This window comes from Leopardus geoffroyi, chromosome D3, assembly GCF_018350155.1.
Source record: "Leopardus geoffroyi isolate Oge1 chromosome D3, O.geoffroyi_Oge1_pat1.0, whole genome shotgun sequence".
NCBI lineage: Eukaryota > Metazoa > Chordata > Mammalia > Carnivora > Felidae > Leopardus > Leopardus geoffroyi.
The window spans coordinates 10,516,195-10,539,000 of record NC_059339.1 but is presented as its reverse complement, the minus strand read 5'-3'; the positions used below and the strand labels follow the sequence as shown (position 1 = coordinate 10,539,000).

At 50.4% G+C, this 22,806-nt stretch overlaps 1 protein-coding gene across 6 annotated transcripts in view; it reads right to left on the bottom strand.

The window, feature by feature from the left end:
- The window catches only part of RPH3A (rabphilin 3A), a 276,496-nt gene that overhangs the window by 66,967 nt on the left and 186,723 nt on the right, over positions 1-22,806 (bottom strand). For all 6 annotated transcript variants that reach the window (XM_045459689.1, XM_045459690.1, XM_045459688.1 and 3 more), the window contains one exon: positions 735-823. In XM_045459689.1, the coding sequence (XP_045315645.1) occupies positions 735-805 (71 nt within the window). In that variant the 5' untranslated portion in view covers positions 806-823. Of the gene's footprint in view, positions 1-734; positions 824-22,806 lie in introns of those variants that run through there.

The window sequence follows — 22,806 nt, the reverse complement described above, 5'->3', positions numbered from 1 at the left end:
TAAAATTTCCCAATTTTTAAATAATCAGGCCAAAACCAGACAGTAAAAACAAACAAAGAAAAAAACACGGTTGCAAGTCACAGTCAGCTGGTGGCCTGCCCGTTTGCAACCTGTGATCCAGTCCAACTTCCTCATTTGACTGATGAGGAAACTGAGGCCCAGAGGGGGGAAGAGATTTGCCTATGATCGCACAGTAAATGAGCTCACACCTAGAAGCAGAACCAAGTCTGATTTTAACTGTTGGATCAGTGCTCTCACCACTCCACCGTGCCACCTCTAATATGTGGTATGGAGTTCAAAATTTCACCTTGTTTTTTTTTTTAACGTTTATTTATTTTTGAGAGAGAGAGAGAGAGTACAAGCAGAGACAAGGCAGAGAGCGGGAGACACGGAATCCAAAGCAGGCTCCAGGCTCTAAGCTGTCAGCACAGAGCCTGATGCGGGGTTCGAACTCACAAACCATGAGATCATGACCTGAGCTGAAGTCGGACGCTTAACTGACTGAGCCACCCAGGCGCCCCAAAATTTCATCTTGTTCTTCCAACCTTGCGAAGCAGTAAAATGGGTGAAGGAGTTTCCATGACAATACCCCCACCAGGTGTTTTTTTCCCCCCTCACCCCAGGGAAGGAAACTCTGTTTCTTTCCTTGCTTTTCCTCTCTTCCTTCAAGTGTAGGACTATCACGACCTCACTGACCCCACACAAGCCGCTCCCAGGAAGACGCAGGGACTTACTCCGATTGAAGGGGTCGGTCACTGGGACACATCCAACGGCTAGAGCTGTTGCTGAACACGGTGTCGGTCATGGCAGAAGTTCGGTGCTCCTGGAAAACATTAACCCAGACATCACCCAGTTATCCAGCCGCTGTTTCTTAAGTCCCTACTCTATGCCAAGCACTCCGGGAGATGCAGAGAAGACCGGCACGTCACCCAGCTTCTCCACTTCCCAGATGGAGAAACCCAGGCCCCAAGAGGGAAAGTTCCTTCTGGAAGTCCCGGCTCCCTAGAGGCAGAAATGGATCAGAGCCAAGAGCCTTCTTCCTAAAACCCACATCCTCCTTCTTCCCTAACTCAAGGCCACGTGTCCAGCAGGGGGAGGGTCAGAGTTCTTGATTCCCATCCAGGGTCTTTCTACCGGAGGGTGTCATCTGACTCGTTTGCCAGTCACCTTGGCCTTGGCCAGCTTTGAGGTCCAAAACCCTGAAGTCAATCCTGGCTTTAAAAAAAAAAATACTTTTAACACCCGACCCATCCGAAAATCACGTTGGTTTGATCTTCACAACGGATCCGGAATCTGTCCACTGCTCTCTGCCTGGCTCACCGCTGTGCTGATGCAAAACACCGCTATCTCCGCCCGGCTTACTGTGGTGGCCTCTTGCACAGCCCCCCTGCTTCCATACCCTTGGCTTTCTTCAGTCCACGCTCCACACAGTGGCCAGGGAGATCTTTACAAACACAACTCACAGCTTGTAAAAACAGCACCCCACGGCGAAATTCCACACCTAAGTATCGACCCGCCCAGGGGAAACGAAAACATATGTTCACCCAAAAACGTGTACGCGGACGCTCGTAGCAGCATCATTCGTAACAGCCAAAGAGTGGGAATGACTCCGTATTCTCCAACTGATGAGCCTACAAACTAGACGTGGTGTGGTCTAGGCGATGGAAGGTTATGTAGCCGTAAAAAGGAAAGAGGTTCTGACATGCGCCACGCGGATGAACCTTGAACACAGGGTGCTGAGTGAAAGACGCCAGACACAAAAGGCCACATTGTGTGATTCCATTTGTAAGAAACATCCGAACCTACAGAGGCGGAAAATAGATTTTGGTTGCCAGGGGCTGGGGAGGGTGGGGGGACTAGGAGGTGATGGCTTTGGGGCACGGGGTTTCTTTGGGGGGGGGCAATGAGAATGTTCTACAATTCATTGTAAAGGGTGAATTGTTATGATATGTGAATTTTATCTCAGTGAAGTGGGGGGAGGGTGGGACCATCACTTTGGGAAGCTGGCAGACCCATTAAAGCTATGGACGTTCATCTCCCCTACAGTTCACGAGTGCGACTCTTTGGATTACACCCAAGGAGAAAATGCTCACGTTCTAAGCATGGACAAGAATGTTCACAGCTTCTGGATTCACAACAGCTAAAACCTAGAAACAATCCAAATGCCCATCAACAGGAGAGTAGATAGAGCCGTGTGGTCTGTCCTCGCAGTGGGATGCTGGTCTGCAATAAAAGACAAACTCCTGACGTATGTAGCGATAGGGACACATCTCACAGACACTATATTTTATGAAGGAGGCCAGCAGCAAAAGAGAACACGCTATATGACGGTGGGTTTCGTGGAAGTTAAGAAGAGACAAAGTTATTCGATGATTGTAGAAATCAGAGCAAATCCATTGCTAACTTTGGGGCTGGGGAGGGGCAGCTGGGGAGGGGCCTCTGTAGGATGAAAATGTTCTGTATCTTGATCTGGGTGGTCATTAAACAGGTACATACACCTGCAAAAGCCGTGTCTGCACTTTATGTCCCTTCCCTCCCTACCTCAAATACAGTAAATCAGCCCATGTCACTCTTTTGCTCAGAAGTCTTCAATGGCTCCCTATTGCTCCCAGAAGAAAATCTAAACTCCTTGGCATGACCTTGGCTCCTTGTGACCTCCTTCTCTAACTCTACCCCCCACTCTCCTCTTGCTCCCTACGCAGCCCCCTGCGCCCTCTCCCCCAGGCCTCTCTGCCCTTCTTCCAACCCTCACTTCCTTGCTCTCCCCTCTGCCCGGGACTCCAGGCCCATATGCCAGCCTCACTGCCGTTTCTTTAGGTGTGTTCCCAAATGTCATCCCCTCAAAGGGCCCTCCCTGACTGCTCCATTTAAAACAGCTCCTCCCCCATGTCCTCCACTCTGGCTTCCTTTACTCTGATTTCCTTTTCTTCACAGCTCGTATCCCTTCCCAAATTTATCGGATGTCTTATTTCTTTATTTGCTTAGAGTTTGCCTCTCTTATGTCTAAAACGTAAGCCCCTTGCAGGACTTACTCTGTTCTGTTCTCTCTTAATCTCCAACACTTCACAGAGCGCCTGGCGCATAGAAGGCATTTAATAAACATTTGTTGAATGCATGCGTGAGTCTCCTTCAACACTAAGGCAGTCGAGCTGAACTGAGCCAGGCTCATGTCCTCTGGGAGGCTCCCCGCCCCCCTCCCGCAGGTCTGGCCAAAGGGCAAAGCGGGAGAGGCCACGGAGATTACATTTAATTAATTAAAAAACAAAAACTTCGGAACGTGGGTCACTGTGTCCCGTGGGTCCCGATTTCCCTGAAGGTCTTGGCACCACACGGCCTCGTTTTCTGGGATGCTGGGAAGTCGGGAGATGAACAGGGAGAGCACTCTCTCCTATCCTGCAGCCCGTGGAGTTATTAAATCTTTGAGTGAGTGAAGCCAGAGGGGGGCTGAGGGCTGGACACATGGGAGGCAAGCCTCTTACAGAAAAGCCATTTCGTCTGCTCCCCTGTGATCGACATAATCTTCTCAGATTAATATGACCATTTCACCGTTTCCACTTGGAAAGCAGGAAGAAAGAAGGGACATCTCCTGGTGCAAAGGGAATCTGCTGAAAAGAAACTTGTCTCATTATTGTCTGTGTCAGTTGCTGAGTGAGGCCATCCTGGGCCCCCGGCACCCCTGGCCCCTGCTCGGGCCCAGGTTTTGGGCTTCCTCGGCTGCTCCCGGACGGGGACTCCAAACATTCATTCGAATGCCTTGCCTCCTGCTTTGCAGCAGAGATGTGGTGCTGCCCTCGGGGGACCCCAGGAAGCAGGGAGGGCTGGGACAGGGGTGACACGGTCTCCGCCCACGAACTCTAATCTCCAAATGCTGTTGCTCTCCAGGCAGAACCTGGCGGCCCATCCACTCCTGCATTCAGTCATGCACACTAGGAGCTCATTTCCTATTAAAAGTCTGCCTGCAAAGTCCAAGATCATTCATGGAAAGCACCCAGCTCGGTCCTCCAGGTCAGAAGCTACCCTGGACCCTACTGGTTATTTCAGCTTTGCCATCCAGAGAAAGGAGGTCACGTGTCCACAGGCAGACCGTGGCTGGGGGGATGGGGGGACAGATGCAGGTGGAGGGGAGGGGGCACAGCACGCATTGCCGATGTCCTTGACAGGAGGGGCGTCCACCCCCAGCCTCTGGGAGTGTTAGCAGCTAAGGGCTCATGGCAGCACCGTTTTCCAGAGAACTGCCCTCAGCCAACAAAAGCAGCTGCCTTGCCCAGAGACACCCCGAGTGCAGCCCAAAGCCAATGAATAACGGGCAGGGGGCAGTGTAAAAGCACAGACTTTTTGTCTCGAGGCGGGACAGGCGAGTGCCAGCATGCTCCAGAGCTCCCCATGGGATCAGGCTGAGGCCAGACTCCAGCTGAAGCCCCGTCCTCGCCTGGCATCCCTCGCTGCTTCCTGGAGTCATCACTGGTACCAGAAAATCCCATCGCGGGTTCTGCTTCTAGAGTACTTGACCTCACGCGGGAGTAGAATTTTAGGAAATTGGGGTTCCCATCCCCAAGCTCATCATGTTACTTAGCCATCTTCTAACCCGATAAAAGGCGAGCCTAAGACACTCTCCTACCTGCCTGCAGATGCTGCCCCAGGAAGTCCAGCCACGATGTCAGGTTTGAGGGCGAGTTAACAGAAGTGGACAAAGCCTCTGACGTTTTCAGATGACCCCTGCCTCTCCTATTGCACACTACAGAGAAACCATCACCACAGTGGACAGGAGGCCTGCAGCTCCAGGGAGAAGCCCCAGAGGGAAACCAACCATTGGCGCCAGGAGCAAAAACAGAGATGCCTGTGTCAGATAAATTACATAGGATTCTGCCCTAGGACCCGCAGAACGTCAGCGTCACCGAGCTGATGAATTTCAGCAACTACAACAGTCCCTGACACACAGTGAGCACTTGCAGAAAGATAATCCCCCCTTCCTACTTCCCCTAGATTATAGCTTATGTAACAACGATGACCAACATTTCTTGAGCACCTACTATGTGCAAAATTCCATACCTTCGTCATTTGCTTTAATCCTTACAATCCTACTGTCAGGTAAGTGACATTTTACAGGTAAGAAACTGAGGTTCAGAGTGGTTAAGCCACCTGTTTAAAATCACACAGCTACCAACAAGCAGACTCAGGGTTTGAACTGTCTCCAAAACCCATGTGCTAATCACTACTCTGTTCACACCTACAGAACATTCCTCCCTGGGCTTTAGATTATTGGATCCTGACAGCTCCTGGCTGTATGCCCACCTCTCAGCCCCAGAAACAAGCTGAGACCCTCCCCCACCAGCCCCCTACCCAGAGATGCTGAGAGATCACACACTTTGGCTCGGTCGAGGCCAAAGCCATGGCTTAGATCCAGTCCTGCAGCTGCAAGTTCAGAAAGCATAAAATAGCTGCCTCCCCGGAAGCCAGAGGCTCCAAGTCTTTTTCCTGGGCACAGGTGGTCTCCCCCCTCCCCACTCCCCAGTCCTGGTGCAAACTCCAAGGAACAGTCTGCTTTCAATAATAAAAGCAACAACAACAACAGCTGTTCACATATCAGGGGCTTACTACGTGCTAAGTGCCTTTCAAGTTTTATCTTGTTCAGCCCTCACAATAGCCTTCAAGATAGATGTTCTTCTTATCCCATTTTGCAGAGGAGCAACTGAGTCACGATGCATTTAAGCAAGGTCCTGCTTAAAGTGTTTCAACAAAGCAATCTAAACGCCCGGTACTTAGCGCTGGCTAGCCCGTGGTGTGCCTCTGGATAGTGGAATACTGCACAGCGGGAAAGAATAAGGAGATTATTTATGATGGACGTGGATACATCACTAAGATAAACTGCCTAGTCGTAAAGACCAGGACGTAGGATGATGTTCTCGAAGAGCACCATCTGTGTGCACACACGTGTGACTTGTGGTTATCCATGCGTAAGACACATGTGTCTCTGTAAAGAACTAGCAGGAACTAGCACAACATGGCTTGCCTCCGGGGAGGGGGACCTTCGCTGAAGCTGAGCGGGGAAGGAGGATTTTCACGACATGCCCCTTCGTATTTGCAACCGTGTGCATATGTTAGCTATGGAAAAACAAATGAACATTTATTTTTTTAATGTTTATTTTTTTATTTTTGAGAGACAGAAAGAGAGAGCAGGGAAGGGGCAGAGAGAGAGGGAAACACAGAATCCAAAGCAGGCTCCAGTCTCCGAGCTGCTAGAGAAGAGCCCGACGCGGGGCTTGAACCCATGAACTGGGAGATCATGACCTGAGCCAAAGTCGGACGCTTAACTGACTGAGTCACCCAGGCGCCCCTGAGCATTTATTTTTTTAATGTAATTTTAAAATAATAAAGTGCTCCAATGGCTGTCCATCATAAGAGTTAAGACCTCCCCTGTAACTTCAAAGGAATGTCATGACCCTCTGCCTGCTACCCTCCCGTATCTCTGACCACCCTCTGGTCGTGCTGGCTTTTCCAGCTACCAGGCCTTTGCCTCTGCTGTTCTCTCTGCCTTTATAACACCTTCCTCTTCCTCTCATGTGGCTAATTCCTTCTCAGGCTCCCCTGGTCTCTGCTCAAGTGTCACCTCCTTCAGGAAGCATTCCTTGACTACACTAAGTTACCTCCTTTCACCCCATTGCTTGCTGTCACTGTTTCGTTTATAATACTTATAATGATTTGCAATTATCATTTTTTCTTTATCTACTGTGTGTGTCTTCACCTATTCTGTAAGATCCATGAGAGCAGGGCCTGGGTCCAAATTTGTTCGATAATTGTACGTCCAATGCATGCAGGGCCGGCTTCACGGGCCCACAACCTAGGCAGCTGCCCAGCGCTCCAGGCCTAGAAGGGTCCAGAATTTGCCTTAATGCTCTGCTGTCACTATCTTGAGATTCTTAACAATAGTTGATCAGGGGGCCCTGCATTTTCGCTCTACAGCCGGTCCTGAACGCGGTATACAGTAGGTGCTCAATAAATAAATCCTCACCTAAGCTCAGTGAGTGCAGTAGGCACTCCATAAACCTGCATGTAAGCGGCAGAGCCAGGCCTGTTCCAGATCTGCTCACCTGCACAGCTTGGTACTAACCCGTATGCTGCCTTGCTTCTGAAACTGCCAGAAGACTCTGTCCCAAGCCCAGAGAGGCCAGATTCCAGAACCTTGCCTCTCTCCCCCTTTGCATTTTGTTTCTGCCTACTTCTCCTTGGCTCCCGTCAGCACCGTTTGCTCAGGAGCTGTGCCTCGAACCACCAAATCTCCAGGTCTTCTGTCGGTTTCCGATGAGCTGAGAAAGGAACTCTTAAAGCCCATTTACCCGCAAGAGTCTACGCATGACTCCTAGGGCTGGGCCGGGCTGGCAGGGGAGCTGTACAGGCCCTTCAGGGCACAGCAGGGAACTGACATGAGCTACAGCTGTGTGCGCGGAATTCAATGCCACGGTCAGCCCCCCAGTCCCACAGTCTTGGAATTAAGCCAGATGCTTCACAGCAGACCCCGCAGCCACCAGCTTGGACAGCCCTCACCAGTTCTCTCTCTCTGTCTTTTTCTGTCTCGCCCTTCTTTCCCTGAGTCAGGCCTATCACTGCTTAGTTAGAAATCTAGAAAAACCACGCAGACTATGTGATGGTGTGGGAAATGCAACTTACACCAAGGGCCTTAAATGGGGGGAGGGGGGGGAGACTGGGGGGGTGAATGGGAGGTTCCAGGAACAGGGTCCAGGCTGAAAATATGTTTTGTTTGGCCCATGCAGTGTTTTTGAAAAAGTTAAATCAAGCCAATATTCTAAAAGCATGGGATTTAATTAAAAATACAGATTGTCGGCTTCTGTTAAGAAATAGGAAGAATCAAAAAAATACTTACAGAACATCTATTACTGTGTGCCAGATACTGTTCTAGGCACCGGGGATACAACATCAAAGCAAACAAACAAAAAAGAGGAAAATCACTGCCCCCATGGAGCTTAACTTTTAGTGGGGAATCCAGAGGATAACCAAGCAGTAATTCAAATGTAAAAGGCATCAGCTAGTGATGAGCACTTTAGAAAAACAAGACCAAGAAGGGGGATTGGTGATTGAGAGGGAAGTGTGAGTTTTAATAAGTAGTCAGAGGAGGCTTCAGTGAGATATGTTATTTGAGCAAAGACTTGAAGGGGGTAATGGACTGAGCCATGTGAATATTGGAGGCAGAGCATTCCAAACAGAGGGGAAGGCAAGTGCAAAGGCCCTGGGGTGGGCATACGCTGGTAATGCGGAGAAATGACAAGGAGCGCATAGTGGCTGGAGTGGAGTGAGCAAGAGGAAGATAGGTGGGGGCAGAGGTCGGAGCAGTAGTGGGGGCAGGGAGGGGGGCACGTCAGATCATGAGGACCATTTGGGCTTCCACTCTGAGTGATGGGGAAGCCAAAGAAAAGCTCTTGAGAAATGAGCTGAATATTTCTACTCTGCCCCAACCACGCATCCAGCGTTGACTATTTGCCAGGGTCTTAGGGTTCCGACACATCCCCGCCGAGGCAAGATGCCATCAACCACACTTGATCGAGCCAGGCACTGCTCTGTTTGCCCACCCGCCTTGCCACGCCAGCCGCGTGTCTCAGAGCTACAGCGTCCCTCATGCGGCCAGCTACATCCAGCGCCTACAGGCTGCTGTCGGCTTCTCTTTGCTCCCGAAGCCAGCTGGGACATCCCCAGGCTCCCCAGAACCTGGCCACAGGCCTGGAACGGTAAGACCTTGCTTGGCTCCTTCCCTGCAGAGCCTGCTGGTGCCTAAAACAAGGACAGAGACAGGCCAGAGGAACACTCGAGACGCAGGCACGTTTGTGCTCCTGGCCTTGAAACAAACGAAACTCACCATCACCTCCACATGCTTCCCCCACAGCCACACAGCAATAACGGATGATTCCTGTCATGAGCCTTCGAAGAGGCCCACGGGACAGTCCCCCGGTTAGAGAGTTTTAAGGCAGGCAGAGAGTCTATCCCTCACCGTTGTGAGGGTCCCGGTCATCCTCGCTGCTGCAGCCGCCCCGTCGTAAAGCAGCCACTCCCAGCCCAACCTGCACGCTGGCCACAGATGTGAGCAAGCCCAGACAAGGTCATCCAAGTCTGGCCTAGACCAGAGGAACCACCCAGCTGAACTCAACCCAATCGCTGACCTAAACAATCGTGAGATAAATGAATGGTTGTCGTTCTAAGGCACTCAACTGTGGGGGGCTTGGTTATGCACCAAAAGCTGACCGAGAGAGCAGCCCATCGTTACGGTGCAACAGCCGGCCTTGGACCCGGAGTCTGGGAATCCAACCTTAGCACCCCTGTTCGTTTTATTTTCTGTTTAGTCATTCTGGGCCTCAGTTTTTGCATCTGTAAAATGAAGACATAAAAATGCCCACCTTTGTCATGTTTGCCTTGCAGTGTTGTTGGGGAGGGCTCATGAGTGAACACATGTGCGGGGACCTCGTAATCCAAACTCCTTTTCAAGTATGAGGCAAGGAGGTCACTGCTAATGTTATCTGAGGGTACGGCTGGGGAGCGGAACAAAGACGTAAATTCCAGACGTTTGTTTAGGCTTGAGGGAGACACTGCAGTGGATATCTGGGATCGAGACGTCTTATTTTTGCCTGTTTGGCATTTCTCTCTCTTTGGTGGGGGGAAACGGCAATTTTCCCTTGGGAAACCCTCCCTCTTTCACGATCAATCTGTGTCGCAATCTGTCTCTCTGCCCCTCTCCCGCTTGCACTCTGTCTCTCTCTGTCTCTCAAAAATAAATGGTCCCTAGAAGTGGGCCAATTTCCCTTGCCTGGCCAATCAGCGTATTACACCCCACGGGCTACAGTGATTGGTCCAGGGATAGGCACATGACCCAGTCTGGACCAATGAAGACCTGCCCTTAAACTTTTGCTGGAACCATATGGAAAGAAGCATTCTCTTTCCATTGGGATTGCTCAGCTGGTGGAAGAGAAGCTTGGAGCTGCCACTGGTCACTTTTGCCACCACGTGGGAAAGGCCTGCCAAAGCATAAATGTAGAGCTGAGAGATGGAAAGAGGTTGATTCCTGATGATGCACTGGAATGCTGGATCCAGCCACGCCTGAATGTATCATCCTGGCCTTTTTAGCCACCATGAGCCAATATGTTTCTCCTTTTTTCATTTCTCAAGTCAATTTGAATTGAATTTTTGCCACTACAACCCTCCTGAGCAGTATGTGTCTTCACAGACCAGCCACCTTGGAGCAAAAGGGGACCTCAAAGGCAGCCTGAATTGGCCAAGGCCTGGAGAGAAATACACCAGCCTTCAACCACCCCCTGGAGCCCCCCCCCCGCTTCGGAAGCACTGCCACCCGAGCTCAGGCCTTGCAGGAGGACAGGAAACGTTTGTAAAGCACCCTCACCAAGGCCTGCTGAGACCCTGCACTGACAATTAAAATTCAGTGACAACAAACAGCACTAATTAAAAGCAAAACTAAGTACTTAATAAGACAAATGAGGTGGCAGTATTAAAAGCCAGGATGAGAGAGCTGGCATTAATTAAAAACAAAGACTAATCTCTTCCCTCCTCTGAAAAGGCTGTGTCTGTGTGTGTCTAGAAAATGTTCAGCTCTGTTAATGTGCTAAAGAAATGCCATGGGAACAGGCAGGCTCTGGTATTTGTTCTGCCTGGGGGCTGGGGTGATGAGGGTCTTCCTGGAGTGGGGGACCTTTGGGCTGGGCCTTGAAGGATCAGCAGGGGGTGCAAGACTTAAAAGGCAGAGGCAAGGATGGGGATGCGGGTGAGCAAAGACTCAGAAGCTTCAACAGACATGGAATGTTTGGCGAATGAGGAATTCATGGGAATGGAGCCTTGGGTGATGGGAGGGCAGGGGGGAGGGGGGAAAACAGGACTGAAAAGAGAGAATGGGGCCGTGATTCACCCCTGTCACCCAAAGCAATGTCCATCCAGACAACCCGGCTTGCATTTAAAGATGCAGGGGCGCCTCGGTGGCTCATTCGGTTAAGCATCCAACTTCAGCTCAAGTCATGATCTCACGGTCTGTGGGTTCGAGCCCCGCGTCGGGCTCTGTGCTGACAGCTCAGAGCCTGGAGCCTGCCTCGGATTCTGTGTCTCCGTCTCTCTCTGCCCCTCTCCCGCTTGCACTCTGTCTCTCTCTGTCTCTCAAAAATAAATAAATATTTAAAAATTAAAAAACATATATTTCCAGAGGCTAAGACCACATGCTCTTAGCAGACAGTTCAGCAGGGTGATTTAGGGTATGGGCTTGGGCGCCAAGCCCATCCAGCCATCTACCAGCCTGAGAAGCACATCCCCATCCCTGAACTTCAGGGAGGTTCCTCCTCTGTAGCATTAGATCTCAGATCATAATTATCATGAGGCTTAAATGAGACGATGTATGGGAAGTTCCTGGTTCAGGACCCGGCACGAAACACCCGCTCGTCAAGTGGGAGCTATCATGAATTTATGTTATTATTAACAACAATTATCTCAGTTACATTTTCCTAAAGAGACGGGAGCCCAGCTTTGGCACTAGAAGGAAACATCTCAGGCTTTTTGAAGCCAGAGTAAGTACAGGGAGCATGCTAATGATGAGTACTAGAAATAACCACAATACATATGATGCTATCCGGGGATGGTAACAGTGTAACTATACTAAAGCAAGGGTCGGTTGTTGAGTGCAATGGTTGTCGTCAGTGCAATGACTATGTTTCTGGTTTTCCACCGTGTGATAGGATGGTCCTTCCCTCTCCCTGGGAAGCTGGGAGAGGCCACATGATCCAATAAACATCCCCAGGTGGAAACCGAAGCCGGCGCATACATCACCACATTCCCCTTTTCCTGCCTTCACAATCGCGGGTGGATGATGGAACCCCCCCTCAGCCTGGGTCCCTGGGGCAGCTCAAAGGCAGAGCAGACACCTATCAACCCACCATTCCCAGAAACCATGAGTGAGAAAGAAATCTCTGTTGCTTCAGCCAGTGAAACCTTGGGGATTGTTTGTTACTGGAACAACAGCCTAATCCGCCCTGTCTGTGCGTCCTACCGGCCAGGAACTGCATGAAGTATTTCCCATGCAACCCCTCGTTTGAGCTGCACAACAATCCTAGGAAACACAATCTTCTATTACCCAGCTTTACAGATCAGGAAACTGAAGCCCAGAGAGGTCAAGTTCTTTGCCCAAGGACACGCAGCCAGTAAATCACAGCAGGGTGTGCATTCACACACGAAAGGCAGGAAGGATCATCCAGAGTTGATCTTCCTGGGGGAGAATGTCTCCTGCTGGGCAGGGGCACCCCAAACCTTTCCTTCCTTCCCTGAGGTATGAATCTCTCTGCACCCCGAGTCTACAATCCCAAACACTGCACTACACAAAGAGCAGACACTGTTACAGAACACTCTCCAGGGCTCCCTGCACAGCTCAGCCAATTACCCGATTCTTTGATAAAGTGGAAACTTGGCCTTTGCTGTGTTGTTAACCAAGCCTATCTCTGCTCCAGCTAGGCTGTGGTGTGCGAGGGAAAGAGGAAAGGTTCGGGACAGATTTCTGCACTTGCACATGCATGCCCAGACACAGGGGGCCCCAAACAGGAAGATGCCACGAGCTAGGTCTGCGTATTAAAACGAGTCATTTAGCTTAATGGGCCCTGGCTGCCACTCAGGCCTAAATTGCAATGAAACTCATTCTGATTAAAACCCAGCTAGAACTGATTTATCTGCAGCCCTAAATCTCATCACGCCACAGAGACCGCAAGTGCCATCCTGACCCCGCCTCTACCCCGGGTACAAAAGAGAGCAGAGAGGAGCACTTATCCATTAAAAAGATGGCAGCAGGCCTCATCCCCAAACCTGAAGAGCATTTTTGCAACTCATAGACGAGAGACATGGCATTCCCATTTTACAGACGAGGAGACTGAGGCCCCAGTTTGTCAAGGTCACACTGGCAGCAGGTGTAATATCCAGGGATGCAGACCAGGGTCTTGTATAAATGAGCCTTCTAACTACCCTGCCTCATTGACTACTGATGCAAATAACAGAACATTTGGCTAAGCATATTAATTTGCTGTTTTTATATGGCAAATATGGTTGCATAGTGGCAGTATTATATGGTCTAACTCAATAATAAAAATAGCTTTGCTGGGTATTTTCTCTTCACCCCTCCAGACGCAGTCACCCTCCACCCGGCTCTGTGCCCTGGGAGAATGACCTGTGTGGGTGACATCAGTGGCCCCCTTGCCCTCCGGCTCCTCATCAGGTTTGTCTAATGGGAGGCACCAGCAGAAGGCTGGAGGGAGGGAAGAGAGAGGCTGGGGCATTTATCCCCTGCTGGCTGTTGGGGGTCCCGGCTCCCATCAGGAGGACCCCTCCATACAACCCTTTCTCTTCTGGATCCACAGCTGTTCCCTTCCTGCCCCTCCAGGCCGAGAGATGGGCCTGCTGGAGTGTTCACGTGACTCTAAATATCTCCTCATTAAACTCACCTCGTTCCTTAAACTGGGCGTGCAACCAGCTTCTGCTGCTTGCCCGGCACTGTTCGGGGAACTGAGCTCACCTAATCTTCACGGCGACCCAGTGGACGATGATCATTCCCCTTTCACGGGGGAGGCACCCGGAGCACAGAGAGGTCAGGTGACCTCTTCCAGATCACACAGCTAGGAGATGACGGGGACACATTTGGAATCCCTGCAGTGTGGCTCCGGAGCCTGTGCATTTGACCAGCTCACCATCCTGCCCTGGGGGTCTGTCCTTAGCAAAGGTAGGTTGGCACAGAAACGAACAGCACCAGCCTTCTGATGGGCAATTTCCAAGTACCACCTCCTTCTGTCTTCAATACCATCCTGTGAGGCAGGCCCTGACATTACTCCTGTGCCTGGGGCTCAGAGGGGTGCGTTAATTGCCCAAGGTCACCAGCCAGGAGTGGTGGAGCCAGCCAGCTTACGAACCCCGGTTTGTCTCCCTTTAATGCCAACACCCTTAACCGTGACGCTGGACAACACCTCCTAGAACGTGGCTGCCTGGCGGCTGGGAGACTGGCTTAGGTAAAGAATGGCTTTCTAACCGTCAGAGGTACCAAAAGGAGGATGTGCTGCTTTGAGAGGTGATGAGCGGTCACACCAGACGTCATCCACACAAACAGCAAAACTGCCTGTTGGGGCTGCTGTAAAGATGGTGAGGTGCTTTTCTGAAACGGCCTCTCCTTTCTGCATTTGCGAAAGAACAGCTCAAGCTCACGGACTCTCCCCGGTCATGTGCGGGCAAAACTCCTTACGCTAACTCCCTAGCTTGGCCTGACTCTTTTAATGTTTATTCCTTTTTGAGAGAGAGAGAGAGAGAGAGAGAGAGAGCACGAGTGGGGGAGGAGCAGAGAGAGAGGGAAACACAGAATCTGAAGCAGGCTCCAGGCTCTGAGCTGTCAGCACGGAGCCCGACGCGGGGCTTGAACCCACAGACCGTGAGATCATGACCTGAGCTCAAGTCAGATGCTTAACCGACTGAGCCACTCAGGCACCCCGGACTCTCCTACCAAGCAGGCAGAACTAGTCCCTTCAGACAGCAAGATTAAGTCCTCGGGCCTCAGACGCTCCCTGCCCTGGGAAAATGCATATTTTCACTTCCTCCTTGTGAAGCAGAGGCAATCAAGGCCCCAGGAAGGGCTCTAACTTGTTTTCTTGCCTCAGCACAACACACACACACACACACACACACACACACACACACACGTCCGTCTCATTTTCACCCATGGTACAAATTTCATGACAGAATTTTCCATCAAGGGCTTGGGCTTTGGAGTCACATGGTCACCCTAGCAAACTATTTGGGCAAATAGTTTGCCCAAACCCTGGGCAAACTATTTAACTTCTTGGAGTCTCAGCTGGCTCATCTGGAAAATGGGGGCTGTAACAGCACCCACTTCATTGGGCTGGTGAGAGGTGGGAGTGGAAAACAGAGTAATAAAGGTTACCTAGCCCAGGGCGGGTACAGGTGCTACTCAGGTGTTCTTCCAGAACCTTCACCACCCAAAAAAATAACACGAGTTAGAGTCCCTGGCCAGGAAGGATACCTCTTGCCTTGCACCATCTGGCTAGAGCCACTTCCCCGGGGCATGGATCCTAAGAAATCCGAGGCCACTTCAGAAAGAACAAAAAGCTCCTTTTAGTTGCCATGAATAATAGATCTTCAAGACCTACCTCCCTCCAGTCCCTGCCCCGCCCAGACCTTCGTGGCGCCAGGTGGGAAATCTCGGTTGGTGTTGGCTGGAGAATATGAATGAACCACAAAGTTCCTGTCCCTCTCCCGTGTCCCCATGGAAACAGCCATCAGAACACCGAGTACGGACGGAGTCCTCCGTAATTTACACAGGCCTTCGCCTTCACAATCCCCCAGGCAGGCGGGCATTAGACCCTCATCACTGGAGGCAAAAGAATGCAGAGAGGGGCCCAGCCAACAGGGTTCAGCTCTGCCTCTTTCTATCTGTATGTTGGGCTAGTCACTTAACCTCCCTGTGCCTCAGTTTCCTCATACGGAAACCAGAGATGAGAGTAACAGTGATAACAGTACCTCCCTCAGAGGGGCGTTAAAAGACTCAATGAGCTGATACTTTCAAGTGCTTAGAACAGCGTCTGGAACGTGGCCAGCACTAAATAACGTGCAGCAAGTTAGCTTTGCCACGCCTTCGGGGTGAAAAGGCTGATAATGACAGCCGTGATGGTATTTATCATCTACCGGGTACCAGCGGCCGCACTCAGTGACTTACATACTCTGCCTCATATAATGCTTGCATAGACACCACTGAGCTCATCTCACAAGTAGAAAAACTGAGATTGATAAGGGTTAACTAACTTTCGCCCTAGACTGAATTGGAGCCAGAAAGGCACAGGGCTGGGAGTCAAGTACAACTCAATTCTAAATACCCACCTACCACCGCCTTCCTCCTCCCCATCCCCCTTCGTTGGACCCCTAAATAAATAGAGAGCATTTATTCTGTTTCAGTGCCAAGTCCTCCACACACGTTGGTGCTCAGCGCAGCCGTATCTAAATTAACCCTCAACTCAACCTTTAGCCCCATTTTATACCAAGAAGCCGAAGCAAGGCGAGTTTAGGTACTGGCCCAAAGTGTCCAGCAGCGGCAGGATCCAAACCCCAGAGGTGAGAGTCCATTTTTATACACACCACACACACGCACAAATGCACACACAGGCACACGACAATACCTTCGAGTTACATCCGATAAGTCACCGTCCATCCTCCGACTCGAAGACTTTCTGGAGACACAGGACATTACAACTACACCTGAAGCTCATCTAGTTTCTCTTCTTTGCAAAGCTACTCGCTCCAGGAGGCGAAGCATTTTATTGCGTTACCGGCAGACACAGACTTACCCTCTCAACATCGAGATTTCCAGGGACTTACAGGAGCTCTCAAAATTACATGAAGCCAACGGCAAAGAAAAATGTGGAACGCAGGTCACGGTCCGGTTTGTCCTGGGTCAAGCAGGGGAGACTGTTCAATTGATGTCCTTCAACGGACACGCCTCCCACCTGGTGTGGTTCCTTCCACACTCGCTCTGGACTTAGCACGTGGCTTTCTGTGGCCCATGGGAGATCAGTGAATAGGACACAAGCAGGGTTGAGGTCAGCCCCATTAGAGTGCCGTGCACTGATCTGACATGAAGAAGAGGAGGGAGAGAAGTCCACTCTTCATCCCCCGTGGAACCGTCAGTCTTGTGGAGAACGGTCTCTGTGAACCATGGGAGGCTGGGCCCTGAGCTTCCGAGTTCACAGCACATTGGTCAGGTGGTTCTCCCAGATGGAGAAAGCCTGCCTGAGGGAGAGGCCAACCCAGAAGAAAGCAGAGCCGGGTGATCGGAAATCAGTCTGAGTGCTATTTTTGAGCCACTGAATACAGTCATGCCTCGTAGCCAAGAAACGTCCCCCTGTATCACTCGAACTAGACGGAGTTAGGTTTACCATTAATGTAGTTCTGATGGACACACACATGCTCACGCCCAGAATCGATTCACGTATTTGCAGATTCCGTATTTGTGAATTCGCCTACTCAGTAAAATCTGTTTGCAACCCCAAAATCAATACTTGTGGCACTTTCATTTTTCACCGGTAGCAATACTTGTGAGTGTGCACACACGCACGCGTGCACATACACACACACACACCCACACACAGTGGCCAGAAAAAACGGAGTTGCCCGACACGCAGGTTACCAGCTCAAGTCCACCGGCAAATGAGCTCCAGCCCTCATACCATACACAAGTCTCTTTTTCAAGGTCTCGTTTAGGGCAACGCTGTTTGCATTATTGTCGGTGATCGCACTGTTTAAAAACGGCCCCCGAGCACAGTGCTGCGGTCTGGCCGGTGTTCCTCAGTGCAACAAGGCTGCGATGTGCCTCAGAGAGAAAATATGTTTGTTAGGTGAGTTCATATGCCATGAGGTATAGTGCTGTTGGCCCCGAGTTCAATGTTTATAATCAACAATACGATATACCGGGGCGCCTGGGTGGCTCAGTCGGTTAAGCGTCTGACTTCGGCTCAGGTCATGATCTCGTGGTTCCTGAGTTCGAGCCCCACGTCGGGCTCTGTGCTGACAGCTCTGGAGTCTGTTTCAGATTCTGTGGCTCCTTCCCTCTCTGCCCCTCCCCTGCTCACACACACACTCTCTCTCTCAAAGATAAATAAACATTTTTTAAAAATTAACAATACGGAATACTGTTACAGAGTCGACGTTTGTGTCCCCTCGACATTCAGGTGTTGAGACTCTACCCCCACAATGTGATGGTATGTGCAGGTGGGACCGTGGGAGGCGGTCAGGGGGTGGGACCCTCCTGATAGCATCGGTACCCATCTAAGAGTCACGAGAGAGCCGTCTTGCTGTCTCTGCCCTCTGCCACGTAATGACACGGCCAGGGGTCAGCAGTCCGCAGACCAGAAGAGGATCCTCACCAGAATCCCATGCCGCCGGCACCCTGGCCGCAGACTTGCAGCCTCCAGAACAGTGAAAAATAAATCTCTGGGGGCACCTGGGCGGCTCAGTCGGTTGAGCGTCCAACTCTTGGTTTTGGCTCAGATCATGATCTCATGGTTCATGAGTTCAGGCCCTGCGTCAGGCTCTGCACTGTCAATGTGGAGCCTGCTTGGGGTTCTCTCTCTCTCTCTCTCTCTCTCTCTCTCTAATAAACAAATAAAAATAAATAAATAAACTTTCATTGCTTAGAAACCACCCGGCCAAATAAGACATCTATTGAACCAGATGTCTTTACACAGAAACACACATAAAACAAGGATGTGCATGGACTGGTTGATGAAGTGTGACGAAAGGCTTGTAGGAACTAACCCTGTATTTCCCTCAGGAGCAATGATTCAGTATTTGCTGATTCGGTGACCACGGTAACTTTGCACAACGTGATTACTCCAAATAATGAAATTACCTCCCTCTTTCTCTCTTTCATACATACCTATATGTGTATACATGTAAAATCAACAGTATATTACATGCACCATATGTAATGATATATTACATATCCTGTGTATATGCAGATGTTTATATATATAATATATGTATATATTAGACATATATATGCAACATACTAGGCGAATTGGCAAGTGCTCCTAGCTTTCCACTTTCCCTTTTACAATGGGGACTATTAAGTGGGACAAACGCCTCGTAGTTTGGTCTGTTTTCTGTTTTCTGTTTTCAGATTGTGGTTGAGGCGAGGGGCAGATAATAAGATAATTGATGTCAAGAGGCAATTTGGGAGGAAAAGCACCAAGGACCTACAAAGTCCCATCATTGTGGCTTGTTTCCTGGCCAGCTTCTCCCACAAGATGCCCAAGGTGCGTTTCAGACCCCGTTCCCCCAACCACCCCCCTTCCGGAGCAGAACAAGGTGAACTGGGAGAATGGAAACCAGCCAGGAGCAAACACATTGGTTTGGGGATTCACCAGGGACGGAAAGCTTACAGGAATCGTCTAGCACATGGCTCTTCTGGAGTCCGACCAGATAATGACCCGGGACTAGGAGCAAATGGGTTTCTAAGTGTCTTTGCCATCTCTGGCATCCACGATACACGCTCAGAGGGGAAAGGTTTGCGGGGCCTACGGTGGCTGCCGATGGGTCCTCTCAAACCAGCTCGGTTTCTGCAATAAACCGGGTCACTGATGAGGGCTGATCTGGGGGAGCAGGAGGGTCCTCATCTTTTGCGGCTTGAGGACGGAGTCCCCTTGGCCCTGATTTTCAGCTCTTCTTGAGAGAAGAGACTTGAGGAAAGCAAGGAAAACGTGAAGGTCATTTCTCGCTGAAAGACGGGTGGAGGCTTTGTGGCGATCAGTGAGTTTTTGGTCTGGCTTTGAACGGCCAGGCTGCCCGTATGAAAACCAAGAAAGGAAACAAAAGTGTCCCCAACAAGCCTTCATGGAACCTGGTGTAGTGGGAGATGTGGAAGCCTTGAGTAGAAAACCAAGCCCCCGTGATGCAGAACCAAAGCCAGGGTCTGAATCTAGAGGCACAGGGAGGGGGTGACGCTCAGCCCATGAACGGCCACTTGACCTGGCACTTCCGGAGACATCTTCAGGACCTCTCCTCAACAATCACCCCTCCTAGAAAGCCAACCTGTGTTCAGCGTAGGGACCCGTGAGGCAGGAAGTGGCTAAATCCAGACACTTCACTGGTGCCATCGTGGCTCAGCCCCTTGCCAGCCTTGGGCACGTTCCTGTCTGCACCTCACTTCCTTTGTTGGGAGAGTGGGGGCTACAGATGTTCCTCCTTCAGGGCTGATGGAAGAGTCGGGTGGAATGAGGCATGTACAGTTCCCAGCACAGAGCCGGCCCCGGGGCCCCAGGATGCTGAGCGGGGTGGCTGGGGCAGCCAGGCAGAAATGGGCAAGAAGTCGCCCCCGGAGACCCTCATCGGCTCTGCCATTGGCACAGCGCTCGGAGCCCTGCAAAGATTTCACACCAGCATCTCTCCCAAGCTTCGCAATTTCCTTGCAAGTCACAGAACATGGGAGGGTAAGGGCCCGCTTCACGGGTGCCAGAAATAAGGACACACGAGGTGAGATGACTCATCAAAGGCACAATGGTAGGGAACAGGTGGGCGGCCTTAGAATGTCCCTCGCTGCACCCTAGAATCAGGGATTTGGGGGGCAGTAAAAATACTAGTTCCAGTATACTGGAATTATAGTATTCAGAGTATATAAACTTAAAAACAAACAACGGGGACCTGAGCGGCTCAGTCGGTTAAGCATCTGACTCTTGATCTCGGCTCAGCGCATGATCTCATGGTTTGTGGGTTCGAGCCCCGTGCTGGGCTTTGTGCTGACAGTGCAGAGCCTGCTTGGGATTCTGTCTGTCCCTCTCTCTGCCCCTCCTCTGCTTGCTCTCTGTCTCTGTCTCTCAAAATAAATAAACTTGGGGCGCCTGGGTGGCTCAGTCAGTTGAGCGTCTGACTACGGCTCAGGTCATGATCTCACCGTTCGTGAGTTCGAGCCCCGCATTGGGCTCTGTGCTGACAGCTTGAAGCCTGGAGACTGCTTTGGATTCTGTGTCTCCCTCTCTTTCTGTTCCTCCCCTGCTTGTGCTCTGTCTGTCTCTCTCTCAAAAATAAAGGTTAAAAAAAAAAAACTGTTAATAAATAAACTTTATTTTTTAAAAATTTCCTAATGCTTTTATTTATATTTGAGAGACAGAGAGCAAGCGGGGGAGGGGCAGAGAGAGAGGGAGACACAGAATCCGAAGCAGGCTCCGGGCTCTGAGCTGTCAGCACAGAGCCTGACGCGGGCCTTGGACTCATGAGCTGTGAGATCATGACCTGAGCCGAAGTTGGACGCTCAACTGACTGAGCCACCCAGGCGCCCCAAAATAAATAAACGTTAAAAAAATGCTAAATTCCAGAATCCCAACGAAACCACCTTTAGAAGAAAGTTGTGGTGGGTACCCACATCATACTTTTGAAAGTCCTCCTGGTGATTATAATGTGCAGCCAGGACAGAGACCCACGAGCTTAGAACCATGTACCCCACTCCATACTGTCTTCAGGTCCCCGTCCCTCCTGCCAGGGCATCTTAAACTTGGTCGTGCACCAAGTCACCTCGGGGAGGGGGGGGGCGCTCCTGAAAGTGGACTCATGCTCACTTGCCAGCCCCAGAGTTTCTGTTTCAGGAGGTCTGGGACACAGCCCGAGAATTTGCATTTCTAGTAAGTTCCAGGCACCACTGATGCTGCTGGTCTGGAGACCACACTCTGAAAACCACCACTTTATGCAGCGTTAGCAAAAGGGGGACCCACGAGACCAAGCTCCCTGGTTTGTGGTTTTCTTTCCACGGGTAACACTCTCTTGCCCTGGGTCACAGCAAACGACTCTGGGGTGTGCTGGTCAATGTTATCAGAAATCTGGGAAGGCCAGGGAGAGACTGAGGCCGTCAGGGCTTTTCCTTCTCTTGTTTCTCTCCCTTTAGAAACAATCCACCACTTAAGAGACGGTCCCTGAGCATTTGCTGGCTGTCCTTCTACCTGCAGCCCAGACCCTTTGCCTACAATGCAGGTCTTCTTAAATATTGAATAAGGCTGCTTCCATCAGCTGCCGCGGCCAGGGCTGAGGGAATGTGGATATTGACAAAGTCTTAATGCGATTAATCAGGTTAAAAAGAGCAGGCTGCAGAGCTGGTTTTATAAAAGACCTTCACTTTTTTCCCTGTCACAAAAACCTCTGGTGCCTCAACACCTTCCCTGTCCACCCCCCACCCCTTCTAGGGCTTGGGATTTTTTTTTTTTTTTTTTTTTTTCTGCTGCTGCTTTTGCTGTTCAGTGAACCGTTAGGTGAGTTAGAGCAGCCTGGGGAGTGGGTCAGGTTTTGAACAAGAGTAGGGAGCATTAGATGGACACTGTCAGCCTTCATTTATCCAGCAAATATTTACTGAGCACCTACTGTGTGCCCGATGCTGTGGGATACAGTACCCTGAGCACAGAGTGGTAACTAAAACAGTCAGACATTCCTGTTCTGTTGGAGCTGGTGTTCCAGTGGGGAGATAGACAACGACAAAATAAATAAGTAATTTATGTATAAATAAGCTTAAAAAAAAAAAAAAGAAACAAAAAGGCTTCCTGGGTGGCTCGGTCGGTTAAGCATCTGATTCTTGGTTTTGACTCAGGTCATGATCTCATGGTTCATGGGTTCAGGCCCCACATCAGGCTCTTCACTGGCAGTGCGAAGTCTGCTTGGGATCCTCTCTCTCTCCCTCTCTCTCTCTCTCTCTGCCCCTCCTGAGCTCTCTCTCCCTCAAAATAAATAAATGAACTTAAAAAAAACCCAAAATTAGTAAGTAATATAGTAAGATAGTGTGTCATATGATACTAAGTGCTGGAAATATGAAACAGACAAGGAGGAAGTAGGATTCTGGCGTGGGGGTGCACTTTTAAATAAGATGATCAGAAAAGGCCTCTCTGAGAGGTGATGTCTGAAGAAAAGACCTGTAGAAGGTGAAGCAATGGGTAGAGGGTGGAAAGGATTAACAGGATCCCTTCTGGAATGTTGAGCGCTGAGATTTCATTATCATCACCTTGATCATCAACATAAAAATGGTACTAATGTTTATTGAGCATCCCTCCTATGCTACGCCTGTTCCAAACAAAGACTATGTACATATTGACCTGTTAAATCCCCAAGAAAATCCAGTGAGGTCGAGTTATTGCTGTCCCCATTTTCCAGGTAAGAAAACTGAGGCACAGGGAGATTTTTTTTTTTTTTTTAGTAACTCGCTAAAGTCACACAGCAGCGGAGCTGGGATTTAAACCCAGGTGGATT